Source organism: Lissotriton vulgaris, chromosome 4_1 (genome assembly GCF_964263255.1).
Source record: "Lissotriton vulgaris chromosome 4_1, aLisVul1.2, whole genome shotgun sequence".
Lineage (NCBI taxonomy): Eukaryota > Metazoa > Chordata > Amphibia > Caudata > Salamandridae > Lissotriton > Lissotriton vulgaris.
In genome coordinates, this window is record NC_141691.1 from 45,256,432 (window position 1) to 45,271,826 (window position 15,395).

The 15,395-nt window shown below is 46.1% G+C and overlaps 1 protein-coding gene across 5 annotated transcripts in view; it reads left to right on the plus strand.

The window, feature by feature from the left end:
* Window positions 1-15,395, plus strand: part of ZMYM3 (zinc finger MYM-type containing 3) — a 539,665-nt gene that overhangs the window by 186,716 nt on the left and 337,554 nt on the right. For all 5 annotated transcript variants that reach the window (XM_086918270.1, XM_086918269.1, XM_086918272.1 and 2 more), the window contains exon 6: window positions 10,769-10,955. In XM_086918270.1, coding sequence (XP_086774396.1) covers window positions 10,769-10,955 — 187 coding nt within the window. The remainder of the gene's footprint in view (window positions 1-10,768; window positions 10,956-15,395) is intronic.

Genomic DNA, 15,395 nt, shown 5'->3' on the forward strand with positions numbered 1-15,395 from the left:
AAACCCTATCTGCCCGCCTACGATTTCAAACAAGCTGTTCTAGCCTTAGTTATCCCTTGCTTGGAATACGGAGAAGTAACCCTATGCGGACTCCCGAGGTCATCGACAGCCTCGCCAAGAGCCACGATCAACTCTGCTGCGAGACTCATCACAGGCTCTAAGAGAAACGCCCACATATCCCCAGACCTGAGAGCCCTCAACTGGCTACCTTTTGAAGCCAGAATTCATTTAAAAATCGCTTGTATAACACACAAGGCACTCTACCACAACACCCCACAATACCTAGCTTAGAAATTGGTGCTCTCAGCGGGCAGCAGAGCTTCCAGGAGTGCCAAGACTCTTCTCCTACAACCTCAGCGATTCGCCAAGAAAAAAACGTATAACCGGTCCTTCTCCGGTATGGCTCCAAGGATATTGAACGCTCTGCCCAGTGAAACTAGAATGAACCCTTCCTCGGCGTCCTTCAAAAGAGAAGTGAAAGCGATCCTCATGGTTCAATCCACGCGAACTCTTTATCTATTCACTGTACTTTATTACTTGCTTCTCTTCGCTTATATGCGTCCTTCTGTTTATCTTTGCCATTTTGCACTAGCCTTTTCTTGTTCTAGACTTATCTAGCACTTCCTTATTGCCTGATTCACTATATCGTAATATATTCTGTATATATTTCTTCTTGTCATGTAAAGCGCTCAGATACTCGCAAGAGTTTGGTTCGCGCTATATAAAACTTTCAAAATAAATAAAAAATAAGACTTGCAGATTTATTTTAAACCATCCTTCATTGCTGCTACCTTCTATATCAAAGCCACAGTATGTTGGGCTCTTAAAAAATTTTAAAAAATAAGAATAGCACATTCTCTTGCTTCCTTGACTTTCCTCTGACTGTGGTTAATTTGAAAAGCATGACTGAGTAGATTTTCCTGCTTCCCTGTCTTGTGTACTTCCGTTTACACTGATAGTAGCCATTTCCCCTTTGGTGGGGTTTAACTAGTGCTAATCGGTTTCAATTGAAAGCTTAATTTTGAATATCTATTGACCCATAGTGAACTGTTCATGAATTTACTACAGCAATGTGTACATCAAACTAATGTTGCACCTGAGTTCAGAAAACTAGTGCATGTGTCTGTGAAAGCTGCATGTAACCATTTCTCTTCTGCGGAAGGTGTGAATGAAGCAGCTGATCTCACATGGACTGTCCACCTCCAGAACAATGTCCTTTGTCCCCAACTAGTGCAAATGGATGGCCCAAACGCCCTCCCAGATACCGTGCAAAACATTATTGTCGCATTTGTGGCAGCAGATACACATGCTCTGCATACGCCTGCTATCTAGTGTTTGGCTTGGAAAAAGTCTTTCAAGTTATTGGATGTTCTGTGACTGCTCACTTAGCTGATTTAAAATAAAAACATTTTTTATTAGTATTTTTGTAAGTACATTACAATAGTAGCAATTTTGATTTGAACATATATTTAATCAATTATACATCTTGTCATGGAGTAGAATTACATCACAGTATATGCCCCACTGAACAGGTCTGGAAGTGGCGGTGTTGATACGGATAGATGGGTGAGGCAAGTACTGCGTCCATGTAAGGTAGGCTATGAGCTGTACTGGGAGTCGGGCGTTCGCTCTCATTGCTACCCCTACGCTGTAGTTAGTGCTGTGTGCTAGCTAATGATTTAAACTGGAGAAACTGGGGAGATATAACATAACAGGTGTATTTGTAAAGCGCCCGATTACCCGAAGGTGTCCTGGCACTGAATAACAGATGTTTATTGTTACCCAACTCAATGGTACTCATTTTATTGACCTCAAATGGATGAAAGGCTGAGTGGACCCGCCGGCATTTGAACCTGTGACCATGAGGTAGAACAAAGGCCCCTGCAGTGGCTGCTTTAGACCACTGAGCCACCAGACCCGGCTGAGGTACACTGTGTCTCATGTTATGCCACGTGGTAGGGGCCGTCTAACTATTGCCTTCGACTCCTCACTTAGCTAATAATGCACATAGGCCTCAACGGCGTTGTTAGATTGTTTTTTTTTCCACCATCAGGTTCGAACGTGTATCAACCGGGCTTCCAGATTCTACATGTTCTTGCTTCAGGCCTTTGTTGCTTACCCTTAGAGAAAGACTTTTTCGATACCTGTGGCCATCTTTTCTTTTTCCTCCTCTCCGCTGTTGCACTTCGAAGACCGAAACGCATAACTGAGTCCATGACCCTCGGGTGCCCATGCCCTTCGAGGATTCCATGCTTTCTTTGTTCTTCAAAGTCCGAGAATAAGAGGGTGTAGAAGATGATAGAATTGGCACCCTTTAGGAAATGCCCTCCGTGCCATGCTAAATATTCTTGTTATGTCCACCACAGCATCTGTAATCTTTGCCTTTGTCCATACCACAAAAATGCTGACTGGACGTTCTTCCTCTCCCTCTATTACATTTCTTTTTTAAAACCCTTCGGGATAAGAATTGATAGGCACTGGGCTCACATCAGATTGCAGCAGTCAATGGAAGCAGCTCTAGGCATCTTTGGAGAAGAGGCCATTGCGCCTTCAGATGTCCCTCCTCACCAAGCCAGCCCAGAAGTCATAGACTCCAGCTGCTCCAGTGCCAATTAAGAGAACTGTGAGAAGCTGGGTTTCTGTTGCAGATACCCCCCACCCACACACTTTTTGCCAGATCTACTGATGCACTTTGACTTGATGTGCCCTAGGTGCCTGCCAATCGGGTTCCTAGGGCCCGTGTTCGTTCCCCAAATTTGTACCAAACCCAATTGGCACCCTGGTCACAGGTTGGCCCCAGGTAAATGGTACCCGAAGTCCTCAGGGCACTGTGACCAGTGAAGGCCTCTAAGGGCTGCAGCACTTATTGTGCCACCCTTAGAGGCCATGTATGTTTACACTCGGACTCTGCCTTTGCAGGCTGCGTGTTTTGGTGCAGAACAAAGTGAAGAGTCGTCCTGGCACATGTCCCTGTGTGCCATGTCTACAACCCACTGTCCTGGCATAGATCAGCCACCCCACTAGCTGGGTGCACTATACCAGTGGTGTTGTACAGGTGCATGAGCCCTGTAGCCCTACAGTGTCGAAGTCCATTCTTGGACATTGTAAGTACAGTGCTGCCATTAGGAGTATATGGTGCTGGGAGATTGTCATTAAGACCTACACAGCACTATAATGGCTTCACTGAAAATTGAGAAGTTTCTCAGCACATTAAACCCACACTGATGCCAGTGTGGGATTCAATGAAAAATGTACTCATAGGGCATCTTAGAAATACCCCGTGAAAAACAACCAGCCCCCGGTGGATTCCCTGACTAGTGCACACTAGCCTGCCACCACAAGACATGTTTCTGGACACCTGGGGTGGGAGCCTTCGCTCCTCACTCCCCGAGCCCAGAAATAAGCTTTTCCTGGGTGGAGGTGTTCACACCTCCCCCAGGCCAGGGAGAGCCATCTGTGGCAGGGGAGCTTCAAAGGCCTGGTAGCCTTTGTAATGCGACCCCCAGCCTCTCCTGCTATCGTGAGCAAGCCCCCTTCCTGTCTCCCCTCCCTTTGGGCGGGTAAACGGGTGGGAAAAATTAGCCAGCCCAGAAGGTGCGCCCACCTCGGCCAACCCCACCCCTCAGGTGGGGGAGGTGAGTTGAAGCCCAATCTTCAGTGCCTGCCATCTTGCAGATGGCAGGCCCTCCCCAATCAGGATCAGGGTTAGGGATTGTGCTCACTCCCATATGTGGGGTGAGCACACCAAGGGTGTAGTCACCCTAAGGTCAGTAGCCCATTGGCTACTGACCCTAAGACCCCTAAAACGCCCCCCAAATACAGTATTTAGGGGGCAGCCTTGTACCAAGAAGGCAGTTACACGCAATCCACGAAGATGTACGAAAGAAGATACCCAGCTGAGAAGTCTGCAGAGAACTGACTTGGCCACAGCCCTACCGGCCCGTCTGCATTTTTCAGAGATCCTGCGCCAAAAGTCTTCTTGTCCTGCATCCATCGACCTCCAAAACCCATGGGAGGACTGACTGCCTTCAACAAAGACCGGATCTCCTGTGAGTAGCAGCTATGTTCAAAAGAAACTCAAAAGGCAGACTCTGAGCCTGCTGAGGCCAAAGAAACCAGACGCCTGGTACTACCACTGCACCCGTCTTCTACGGACCGAGTTGGAGTGGCCTACTGGTCCCAGTGAGGACCCTATCCCTCCGGAGTCCGAGTCCACAGTGGGTTGACCCCTTCAGGACTCCCTGATGCCGCCTGCATGCTCTGCATGGTGAGGAGCCCCCCCCCCCCGCCCCCACCTCGGCGAGTGGCCCGGTAAGGTGAAATCTATCCTCAAAAGACACCCCTGTATCCGACCGCCATGCGCCCTGGAGAAATGAACCCGAGCCCGAGATGCACCTACGGCCCTGAGCCCTCCAACTTACTTACCTTCCAGCTGTTGGTTCCTCCCGGAAGTCTTCCTGGACCGAGCCTGCAGCTAAAAATCAAAATCCCCATTGAAAACAACTCCCTCTCCGACCAAGAGCTTAGACGGGTGCCATTGCGCCCACCCGTGCTGACCATGCCTGCTATCGATGGAACAGACTGTTTAAAAAATTCCCTGGGTGTGGTGCTAAGTTCCCACACACAGACCTCTGCCTCTCCCCCGACCACTAGGAAAAGCACTGCAAGGCCTGTACATCGTTCCGGTCGAAAAAAACCATCTGTGATCGTTGGGCTCGACATCATGAGATGTCCAGCTGCAGCAGCTCGATTCCAGACATCTTCGGAGCAGGTTCTAATATCCATCCAGAGCTCCAACCTGCAGAAAAAGATATCTCCGTGTCCGAAGCCGACGACTCTGAGAAAGACGAGCAGAACGTCACCCCGACTCAACGAACCATGAGTACTAACCCCCAGGCTGCCACCAAACCTTTGCCAAAAAAAGGAGTCTGACTTTTAAAGAAGATCCTATGCCAAACACCCCTTTGGGGCACACACCAATACCCCAAAGGCTTATAGACTATGCTACCAGTCCTCCTTAAGTTCTACCTTCCCACTCCACAATGGAAGAAGACGGAAGAACTCTATCAACATCTTCTTGATGCGTTCAAGAATAAGGGTGAGGAAATGGTGGAAGAGGGAAAAACTTTGGGCTCACATCAACTGTAGGAGCCTCTATTAAGAAAGCCCCTACCTTCAAACACTGTCCCGCCACTCTCGCCATATTCACAGACTACCTGTCAGTGGGCGTTTGTAGGTTTTCTTTCCAACTGGGAGGAAATCACTTGGGTCCAGTTGGTGTTTTTTGGAACTTCTAACAACCCTACCAACAACCTACCCTGGGCACACACCCTAAGCTTAGAACTCCTGCGCCTTTTCCAGTAGTTTCCTCAAAGGGGCAATACAATTAGTGCTCATCAATACTGGGACAAGAGATTTAATCCCTATACTTTCTCATCCCCAAAAAGGATGGCTCACTCTGACCAATCTTTGATTTCAGGCACCTCAAAAAAAACTTCCCCTCAGAACATTTTCACATTCTAACTCTGCAGCATGTTCTCCTTTTGCAGCAGGGCAACTGCCAGTTCAAGGTGCTTCCTATCGGGGTTAGCACAGCCACAACAGCCACAAGAATCTTCACAAAATGTCTAGCGTTTGTAGGCGCTCTCCTCAGAAGGGGAGGCACCCACTTTTTCCCCTTTCTAGACGATTGGCTGATGGAGAGCGCACGCAGGCAGCATTACCCTGCCACACTCGAGCTTCTATTTCCCTGCTTTACAAGTTGAGATTTACAACAAATACCACCCACTCCGTTTTCAACCCCTTGAGATTCAGCCCTTCCCAGGGTCTATTCTAAGTACAGTCACTGGCACTGCGTACCCAAATAAACCAAGAATATTTGCTATCCAGCAGGTCCTGCCTCTTTTTTCAGACCAAAGCAGGACAGTGGTCATAGGTGGAGAGTCAGTGTGAAGATCTAGTGTTGGTAAGGACGGGTGCTCATCGCTCTCTGCCGTGAATGAACAGCAACAGACTGTTGCAAGGCAGTCCTTAATGGACCCCATTCCGGAAGTGACTATTACACACACACATCTCTCTGTGGCTGCGGTGGGAGAGGCAACTCCTCAACATGACAATCCATGGTGTGTGGTCACCTCAGCAACAAGGACTCCACAATAATTATCTGTATTTTCATCTGGCTCTCAACACCTTGTTTCAGAACATCTAATGCAAGATAGTACTTGTAAAGACTGATAACATTACTGCCGTGTACTACCTACTGAAATGGGGAGGACACGTTTTTAGACTATTGTTGCAGATTTGTCAGTGATCGATATACCAAGTGGAGTACCTTCTGGAGTGGACAGTGATTTACAGACCTGCTCAGCAGGATGTATCTTTATTTCCTCAAGTGGGAACTCCACCCACAAGTCCTGCTCCTGCAGTTTTGTCACTGGAGTGTTTCACAGATGGATCTCTTTGCAAAATGCTAGACGTTCAGCTCCAGGCTCCCACACCTGCAGTCCATGGGCTATGCTTTATGGATGAACTGGTCACACTACCATGAACTGCCTACACTAGTCCTCCTCTTTCTCTCCTTTCATATGTGTGAAAGAAGCTACCGCAAACATCTCTCACTCTCATTATAGTAGCTCCCACTTAGGCACATGAACCCTGGCTCGCTTCCCTCACCATGAGCAGCACCCTGACAGGTCGGACCGTCTCACGCAGAGCCAAGGCAGAGTAAGAGGCCCAGATCTCCAGCAGGTCACTCTAGGGATTTTGCACCTGAGGTGTTATAGTTTGATTTTGCTGCATGAATCCTTTTCTGGATTCACATGCTGTGTATTATTCCGCCATTTCTAGTGGTTGGGTCCAGAAATATTTATTTTTGTTCTCTTTGGGATGTCGTCTGCCACCATTTGGTGCTAGGCCCATCCCTTATATGACATAAGACGGTGCCCCGGAATTTCCTGCACAACGTGATCCACACAACATTTGTAACCTCTGCCTGCTGAGGGATCACAAGGATAAGGACTACAAGGCTTGTGCATTTTTCATGTCTAAGACTCTCAAGCCGGTCGGAAGCAGAGGGAGGACCATTACGCAGCCAAGCTCCAAAGTCCAAAACAAGATATCCTTGAGGGAGTTGGGCCTCTCAAACAACAAGGACGACGAGGGGGTGTCCGCAGAATCGACACACAGGGGATCAGACGTTGAGATCCTTAAAGGGGACACTGAGAGGATGACGAAGGACGTAGAGAAAAAAACTGACAAGGTAAACTGAAAGAAACCCACGGATCTCACTCCCGGTATACCGACGAGGGAGAATTGTGGAAATCTACGAAGACAGGTGCTAAACGAGAGACCACAAAGGGAAAATCCATACCTTCGGAGGCAGAATCCACCACACCCAAGAAGAGGGTCTCGCGATGTAGACAGAGATGGAGAAAAAGAAAAGATGCCTCAGGAGGCCGAAATGGCGGCACTCCTTAAACGAAAGAAGGAGTTTGAGGCGCTGAAGGAATTCCGAATCCCGACGAAACCCTCTGTTACCGCAGACGCCGAGGAAGAGGAGGTTTTGCAGTGTGAACCTTTCTGGATTCATTATGCTGTGCATTATTCCGCGGTCTAGTGGTTGTGTCCGGGATCGTAGTTTTTTTTCTGTTTTTTTTTTTTGTAGCCCACCTTCCTGTGACGTCTGCACGCTTCCTGCGGAAGCTCCGACCTTGGGCGCCATCTTCAGATTCTTTTTGTCCGCCTTGGGTCTGGATCGTCACCGTGAAGTTCCAGAATTTTTGCGAGAAAAGAAGAGGAAAAAGACACGAAAACCTCAAAGGATTGGAGAATAAAAAGACAAATTGACGTTTAACCTCTGTCCTTGAACAGACCACAAATGTGTCAAGATAAAAACCAGACGTAAAAGCACCTTTGTTTCTCTTTCACTTTTCTGAATGAACAGAACACATGTTCCTTTCCAGCTTAAATTCATTGCCAGAACAGACGAGTAAATCCTAAAATTAGCTCGACCTGATAAAATCTGACGTCCTACAGCAAGTTGGCGAGTATTTCTTTCGAGGCCTGCTAAATGTTAATAAATCCTGGTCCCCTCCTTCAACAGTTTCTATCTTTGTTTTCTTGGCATCCAGAAGGCCAGCACACTTGTGTGGAGAGAAGACAGCCAACCATGTTTAGAACCTCTGCTGAATAGCGGCCCTCACTCTGGACTGGTAAAGCAATCGGAGATGATGAGAGACTGGACTGCCTCTTCAAATGTAAATGTAAATGTCAAGGTATTTGTAGAGCGCACTGTCACCAAGCGGTTTCCTGGCGCTATTACTCATACCGCTGTGGAACCCTTCCTGGCTTTCCCTGTGAAGTGTCCACTCCTGGACTCCCCCAGGGTGAAGCCAGACATCCTAGCGCTGTTGCGGCCGGTGTGGAGGTTAAGCAAGCTATTGCCCAGAGTTGCAGCATGGGGCCCATGATTAGAATAGGCACCGAGGCAAGAATTGTCAGGTCCAAGGAAATTGAGCCCAAGACCCGCCGAGGCGGGGAATTGAACCTTGGTCCCGGGCCAGAACTCTGCATCAAGGTCTGCCGCTCTAACCATTGCGCCACACTCCTCCAGTAGGGACGAGTGCTCAGATTCCTTGGTAGACCTATACACTATGCAGATGAGGAGAGAAAACTGTGAAGACAATTCGACACAGTGCCTGCCACGTGTGCCTTGATTCTGCCCCAGCCCTGCTGGCCAGAAGGAAATTCGACACCAAGACTAATATCTGAGTCAAAGAGCTGGCTTGGCTCCATATATTCATGGGTGAGCCTGCGCATCCCCATTCTTTCTTTGTCTTTAGGATACCTGTATCCCCCTTGTTTATGCCCTGTAGGACTAGGAGGCATTCTGCTCCTCTGACTCCCTACGACATGGAGTTTTTTTATTCCTACTGAAATAGATGACCCTCAATCCAGGTTGAACCACCTTTCACTTATGGTTTCTGGAGCATTTGCCGATAGAAGTAGTGGTCACTATCTGGTGGTCACTATCTGCCCCTAATGGAAGAGTTTCCAGTTTGAAGTCGTGCAAACTTTGATTGTAGTGGGTGGCACAGGGTCCTACCATTGGAATATCATGCCCCTAAATGGAAAGGCACCCTTAGTACTTAGTTGCTCTCCTTGAAATATATTGGGAACAGATGGGTTCTTTGCAGATGCGTGAAATCCATGTTGCGGTGTTCCTAGTTGTTTGGGTGGTTGGTTTTAACTATTTGAGAATGATTACTTTTATTCCACCCTTTGGTAGTCTTGGAGCGGCGTGAAATCCGTGCTTCTTATATCTCTATTTCTTATCCACCTGTAAAATCTCTTTGTGAGAGCGCAGGCCTGCAAGTAGCTAACAACCCAGAATGTTTTCAAGCTCTCAGTCATCTAAAACGAAGCCCATTGAATAATATTGGCATGGTGCCATTCATAACGCATAGATATGCAGAGCTATGTCTAGGTGTATATGTTAACCCAAGTAAGTGATGGTACCATTTGGTTTTCCTTATTAATCTTAGTTTTAATTTCATTATTGCTTGATACAGTCTTTTTTTCTTTTTTTTTGTAACACTGACTGGACATTGAAGTTATTCAGTGTTACTATTGTCATGGTAATGCTGAGTTTAACTCCCCTCTGCTTTCTAAAGTTAGTTTAAACTGTCCATGGGATTGGTGCCAAGTGGTTGCGTACCTTAAGGGAGTAACTTGACTAATTAGAATACCTCAGTATTGTGGGCCAGGGTCACTGGTGGTAATATGACCCACGACGAACACTGCCCCACAACCAGTGGCTGCTACTGGATCCCAAGGACAAGCATATGGGGAGCACCTTTGCCTTTAATTGTGGTTGAAGTATAGTTTTGCGTTTAGAGTTGCAACACCCGGGCGATGAGGTCTTATTCCGCAAGTAGCAGTGGATCTGCAATGCATAAATTATGTCAGTCCAATGAAAGGGGACCCAACTCTGGAGGCGATCATTGCGACAGATGTGACCATAAAGGCTTGGGATTAAAGTGGAGGATGTGTGGTCTATATAAAAGGTCACTGAAGAGTCCAGACATGAAGAAACAAGCCATAGGTTTGAAACCTGATAGTCGCATTATTCTGCAAAATAGTGGTTGCATATAGAATTTTAGTTTGTAGCCCTGAGGAAAGAAGTCTAGGCAATGATGCCAGGCGGAACACGTGTTGGCCAGATGTTTTAAAGAAGTAAGGCAAATAAAGGAATAGATCATGAATTTTCATTTATATATTTATTAAGAATAGTACATAACGTAGCTTCAAGTCAAGCTTTTTAACCTTGTGGTGTTGCTCGTTTGTATAGCACTTAGAAGTACTGTGGGTTCGTTCAAGGTGCTGAAAGGGAAAAGAAGAAAGCAACGAAAAGGACATGAAAGGGAAGAAGGAATGCTAGATAATATAGGAAAGTGGACAAGGCATTATCAGTTTGAATGGCTCATAAGACTCCCTATGTCACTGAACATGGTGCTGAATGGACCAGAAATGTACGACCTTTCACCTACTTCCAATGATCTTAAGTACTTACTGTATCTTTCCATCAGCGATGCCTTGTGAAAGTGTTAGTCCTTCTTTTAGTGTACATTTTTAAAAACGTTTAGCTGTAATCTGACCTATTTATGTTAATGATGGTCTGTGATGAAAACAAGGGTTACTAGTAAATACTTTCCTTCCTCTGCTTTTACTAACCCGTGTATTATTCTCATCTACACCTTTGGCATTCTAGGGAGATCTTGAGCTCCAAAGAGTCAGTTGTGGCCCAGACTGGAGACGGGGGCGCCTTCCAAGAGTTTTGCACAAATTCTTGTCTAGCACTGTTTGAGGCACAGCCAGTGCGACCTTCCCCACAGCCACCGAGACCCTCGGACCCTGGCGAGATAATCAAGTGCAGTATCTGCCACAAACCTGGGGAGGTGAGTCCATTCATGGCTTCTTTCACCAGCCAGTGACTACTGGGGGGAGCGCAAGGGCACTTTTCCCACAATGTGTGTAGATTGCGACACTGTACAGTCATACATTTCTTTAATTTACTGGGCTTGGGCTACTCTGCAGAGAAGCCTGGGGTTGTGAAGGGCTTGCATTGCTGAGTTCTGTGGGAAAGTTTTGCTTGTCTAATACTTGCTCTTGCAGTTTGGTGAATTGCATTTGGAGAAACTAGCTGTTGGTTCTTCTACTGGAGGGATCATATTGTTGGGTGAATGTGCTTGATTTTTTTTTTGCCCACTTCCCCCTCTCTTTTAAGTATGTCCCCCAGAAAACACAAAAAGATCCATAGGCCTACGAATTTGTTCTTCCTCAGGGAAACAGCCGTGCTCCAGATACTGTTAGGTGTTACTTGATGCTGAACTTTTCCCCTGAAACTATCTTGACCTTTAAAAAAAAGAAAGCTATACTGGAATTTCTGGCTCCTGGCTGACCTTGTGCTAATCCAAGCTCTCCGATTTGCCATGTTGGATTCGTTCAGGATGGCTCAAGTATGCTCTGATAAAGACGATGATGTGCAGAAGACAATGACCAGAGGCTGGTAATATTTCGCCTGCCCCTCTGATCCTCCTTCATAAGGCGTCTTTGTTCACTAACATAAGTGTTCATCACCACTTGTCAGAGGCAGAATCTGTTATTTTAACACATTTTGCAGCCACCTGCGGTTGTAGAGCCATAAGTGTCTTCGGAATAACCCTTTTTGGGTTCAATAATCCGTAGACAAATAGACAATTCTGCTCTTATTTTATTATCTTTTCGCATAAAACTTGGTGGTCCAAGCTTCCTCCTCGAAAATGTAACTGAATATCTTTCCGAAGACCCCTTTAGACTAACAAAACTAACTAAGTGGAATGGTAAGTCTTCGCTTCCGATACCCTTGCCCTTCACACACTGGGCTCCACATGGAGAAGTGGAGAAGTGTGGCTCAATGGTTAGAGCGGCAGACCCTGATGCAGAGGTCTGGCCTGGGATCAGGGTTCAATTCCCGCCTTGGCGGGTCTTGGGCTCAATTTCCTTGGACCTGATAATTCTCGCCTCAATGCCTATTCTAATCATGGGTGCCACACTGCAACTCTGGGCAATAGCTTGCTTAATCTCCACAACGGCCACAACAGCGCTGGGTTGCCTGGCTTCACCTTGGGGGTGCCCAGGAGTGGACATTTCACAGGGAAAAGCCAGGAAGGGTTCCACAGTGGTATGCGTTACAGCACCAGGACACCCCAGGGTATTAGTGCGCTTTACAAGTACAAATTACATTACACATCCTTTACACATGGCTGTTTTCATGCTGTTTGCAAAGCTGACTCTTTGGGATTGCATGAGAAAACCCTTCTCAGACATGGATGGTTGGATTCATCCAAACAGATCTTGAAGCATCGGTCTGCAGTTGGCTGACACTATGGATTGATCCATGAAAAAGGCTGCCACCCTAATCGGACATGCGTGCAAGTGTTCCACAGACTTTTTAGTTGATGATCAAGCCACTGTAATTCAAATGCCCTTTTATGGCCAATACCTATGTGGAAAAAGGCATCTCTCTCTGTAAACAGAGGTATTGTTCCCTTGATGGGCCAGCCCTACCTAGCGAGGCTACATAAAATATAGAGGCCTGTTCAGGAGCCAGTCGCCTTGGAGACACCAATCCTCGCAGCATTTCCACATGCCCTTGCAGATGTACCATTCCTTTTAGGGCAGGGGTGGATGTATCCGATGCTGTTACCAGCAGATGATCCAGTCCCTGCCATCTTCCCTGGCTCCAACTCAAATCTGTTGCCTTTTAAACCAACATATTCTGCAGGGAGTGATCTTCCATTTATCCACCAGTTGATATCACTATTGATTCACATGCGCCCATCTGCCTCCACTGAGGCAGCTGTTTGCCCCAGATGTCATTTGTTCATTCATATTTACTCCTTAAACCCATTTTACGCATGGCCACCATGTTGATGGCTAATCAATCCCTATCTTTTTTTTCCCTCCTACCCATGAGGTTAGAAAATGTATGAAGTAAAACTCCATTACCTTGGTGAGATTGAAGAGATTTTTGAGAGTCGTTAGTACGAAGGTGGGGGTCTGGAATGTTTTACATGTTGTTTGTCATGATTTTCTGTGGTTCTAGGACTTTTACAACAGTTAGGGATTTCTCTCCAAATGCTGCATCTCTTAATTATGGTGATTTTTTTACACCTTGGTTTTGTAATTGACCACTCCTACAGAAAATTAGCTTCTAGCAAACCACTGCTGCCTGATAATGGAGTTTACTTTCTAAACTTTCTGACACCTATTTTAAGGCACTGGTCTGCCAGGAGGAACAAGAATGTAAGATCGTGTGCATGTACTCGCATGTGGTGCCAGCAGTATCTCTGCTGCATATGGCCGGGAGGCTTGAGTGTTGACTCACACTTGGGATTCTGGAGTTGGTAATGGAATCCTTTCTGTAATCCTAAATAATGTAAGTCATGGTACATGTTTTTAGCCCCAAGGAAGTCTAGGCGATAATGTTAGAAGAAACGTGTTGGTTAGGTGTAATGAACATAAAGGAATAGATCATAAATATAACCAGCAAAACTCTGTGTTCCTTGATTGTGCTCACAATGATTGAACATGAACCAGAAACAATCAACGCTATCACGATTGCTCCATTCATATGGAAGCATAATCTTTTACATCTCAACCAGTCTGCATATCTGACTACGTCGAAACTCCCAATTGCTTCTTTCTGTCCCTATAATGTTTAGTTTGACATCGCTGGGTTACTCGCATACTGGCTTTGACAATGCGTGGTTATAAGTGTATACAAAGCAGTGCAACTAACAATGTGAGCATTGAGTAAAATGTAAAACAAATAAAAAAAACAACGGTTCAAAAATGAAAACAAAAATGCTTGCTTTCTGCATAATATCAAAAAGTGCTGGGAAATTGAGTATATAGCATGGCGCTAAACCTTCCAATGTCAATCCCCTTTGGTATTTTGTAAATGAATATATATACTTGTGGAAAATGATCGGAAACACATTTTTTTTAATAGTTCAAATATTAATAAAATATATACTGACCTATATTAATTTCCGGTCTATAAATCCAGTCGATCCACTGAATTCTCTCACCTTTATTAAATATTACTCAAGCCCAACAGTCACAACTTTTAATACAGTTTCTGTTAAACATAGTTTTGTTGTAGTGTGGTAAAATCAAAGCAATTACTGACCAGTGTTGTGCAGAAAAACTCTATTTGAAGGCTGTAATTAACAAAAAAAACACTTATCACCATTCTGCTGCGATCTAACCAAATATTTGGGAAATATATGCCAACGCCATTTTAAAAATTTTAAATTTCACAAAAATATTCACACAAATATGCCCTCATGCAAAACTGGAAGGATAACATCACAATATAACTCTTTAGGCATACATATTTTTTTTTTAATTCTTTTTTATTAAATCACACGAAAAACAAATTTAACCAAAAACACAAACAATAAAGCCACTGGGTAGCGTCCAAGCATACAGTAAATGGTTTCAAATCCTCCTAAGTACAAAACAGATAAGAATCCTATGGGTTCAGGGGTCTTCCAACACAACTGGATCATCCGGTGGGACGGGAGGAGCACAAATATCACCTCTATACAGATTCCAGGCCCCCCAGATTTCCCCCCACTTCTTGTGTCTCCCCCTGGCCTCGTACACAGCTCTCTCTCTCTAAATATGCACCAATCCAGGTCTTCCATCCATTTTCCAATATGAGGCGGTTGAATCGCCCCCCACAATTGAGCGATATTACGCTTGGCAATAGCACAAGCCAGTGTGATCCACGCCTTCCCGTGAGACGTAAGATCAGTTGGTTCCCAAACATTCAAGAGACAGCGGCGCGCCTCAAACTCAAGGCTCACTCCCCACACCTCCCGTATCTTACCATGAACTGGGGACCAATACCCCGGGATGGGGGTACAGTCCCATAATGCATGCAGAAACGTTCCATCCTCACCACAGCCCCGTCTGCACTCACCACTTGCAGTTAAACCCATGCGCACCAAACGAGGGCCGGTGACATAACAACGGTGGAGGACCTTCAATTGCACCAATCGGAGTCTTATCTGGATAGCAATGACCCTTGGAGAAGCCACCGCCTCTCTCCAGTCCTCATCGTCAAGGATCAGCCCATCCGCAGTCCATTGGGCTCTAAGAGACACAATGGGATCATCCGTGTGGTTAACAAGCTTTCTATAGATCAAGGAGATCGTTTTTGTCGGAAGATGACCGTCCAACACCCGATCCTCCAACGGGGAAGCCTCTGGGGGTGTAACTCCCCGGGGAGTAACAGCGAGCAACGCACGTCTAATCTGCAAATACCGAAATCGCTCACTCTCCTG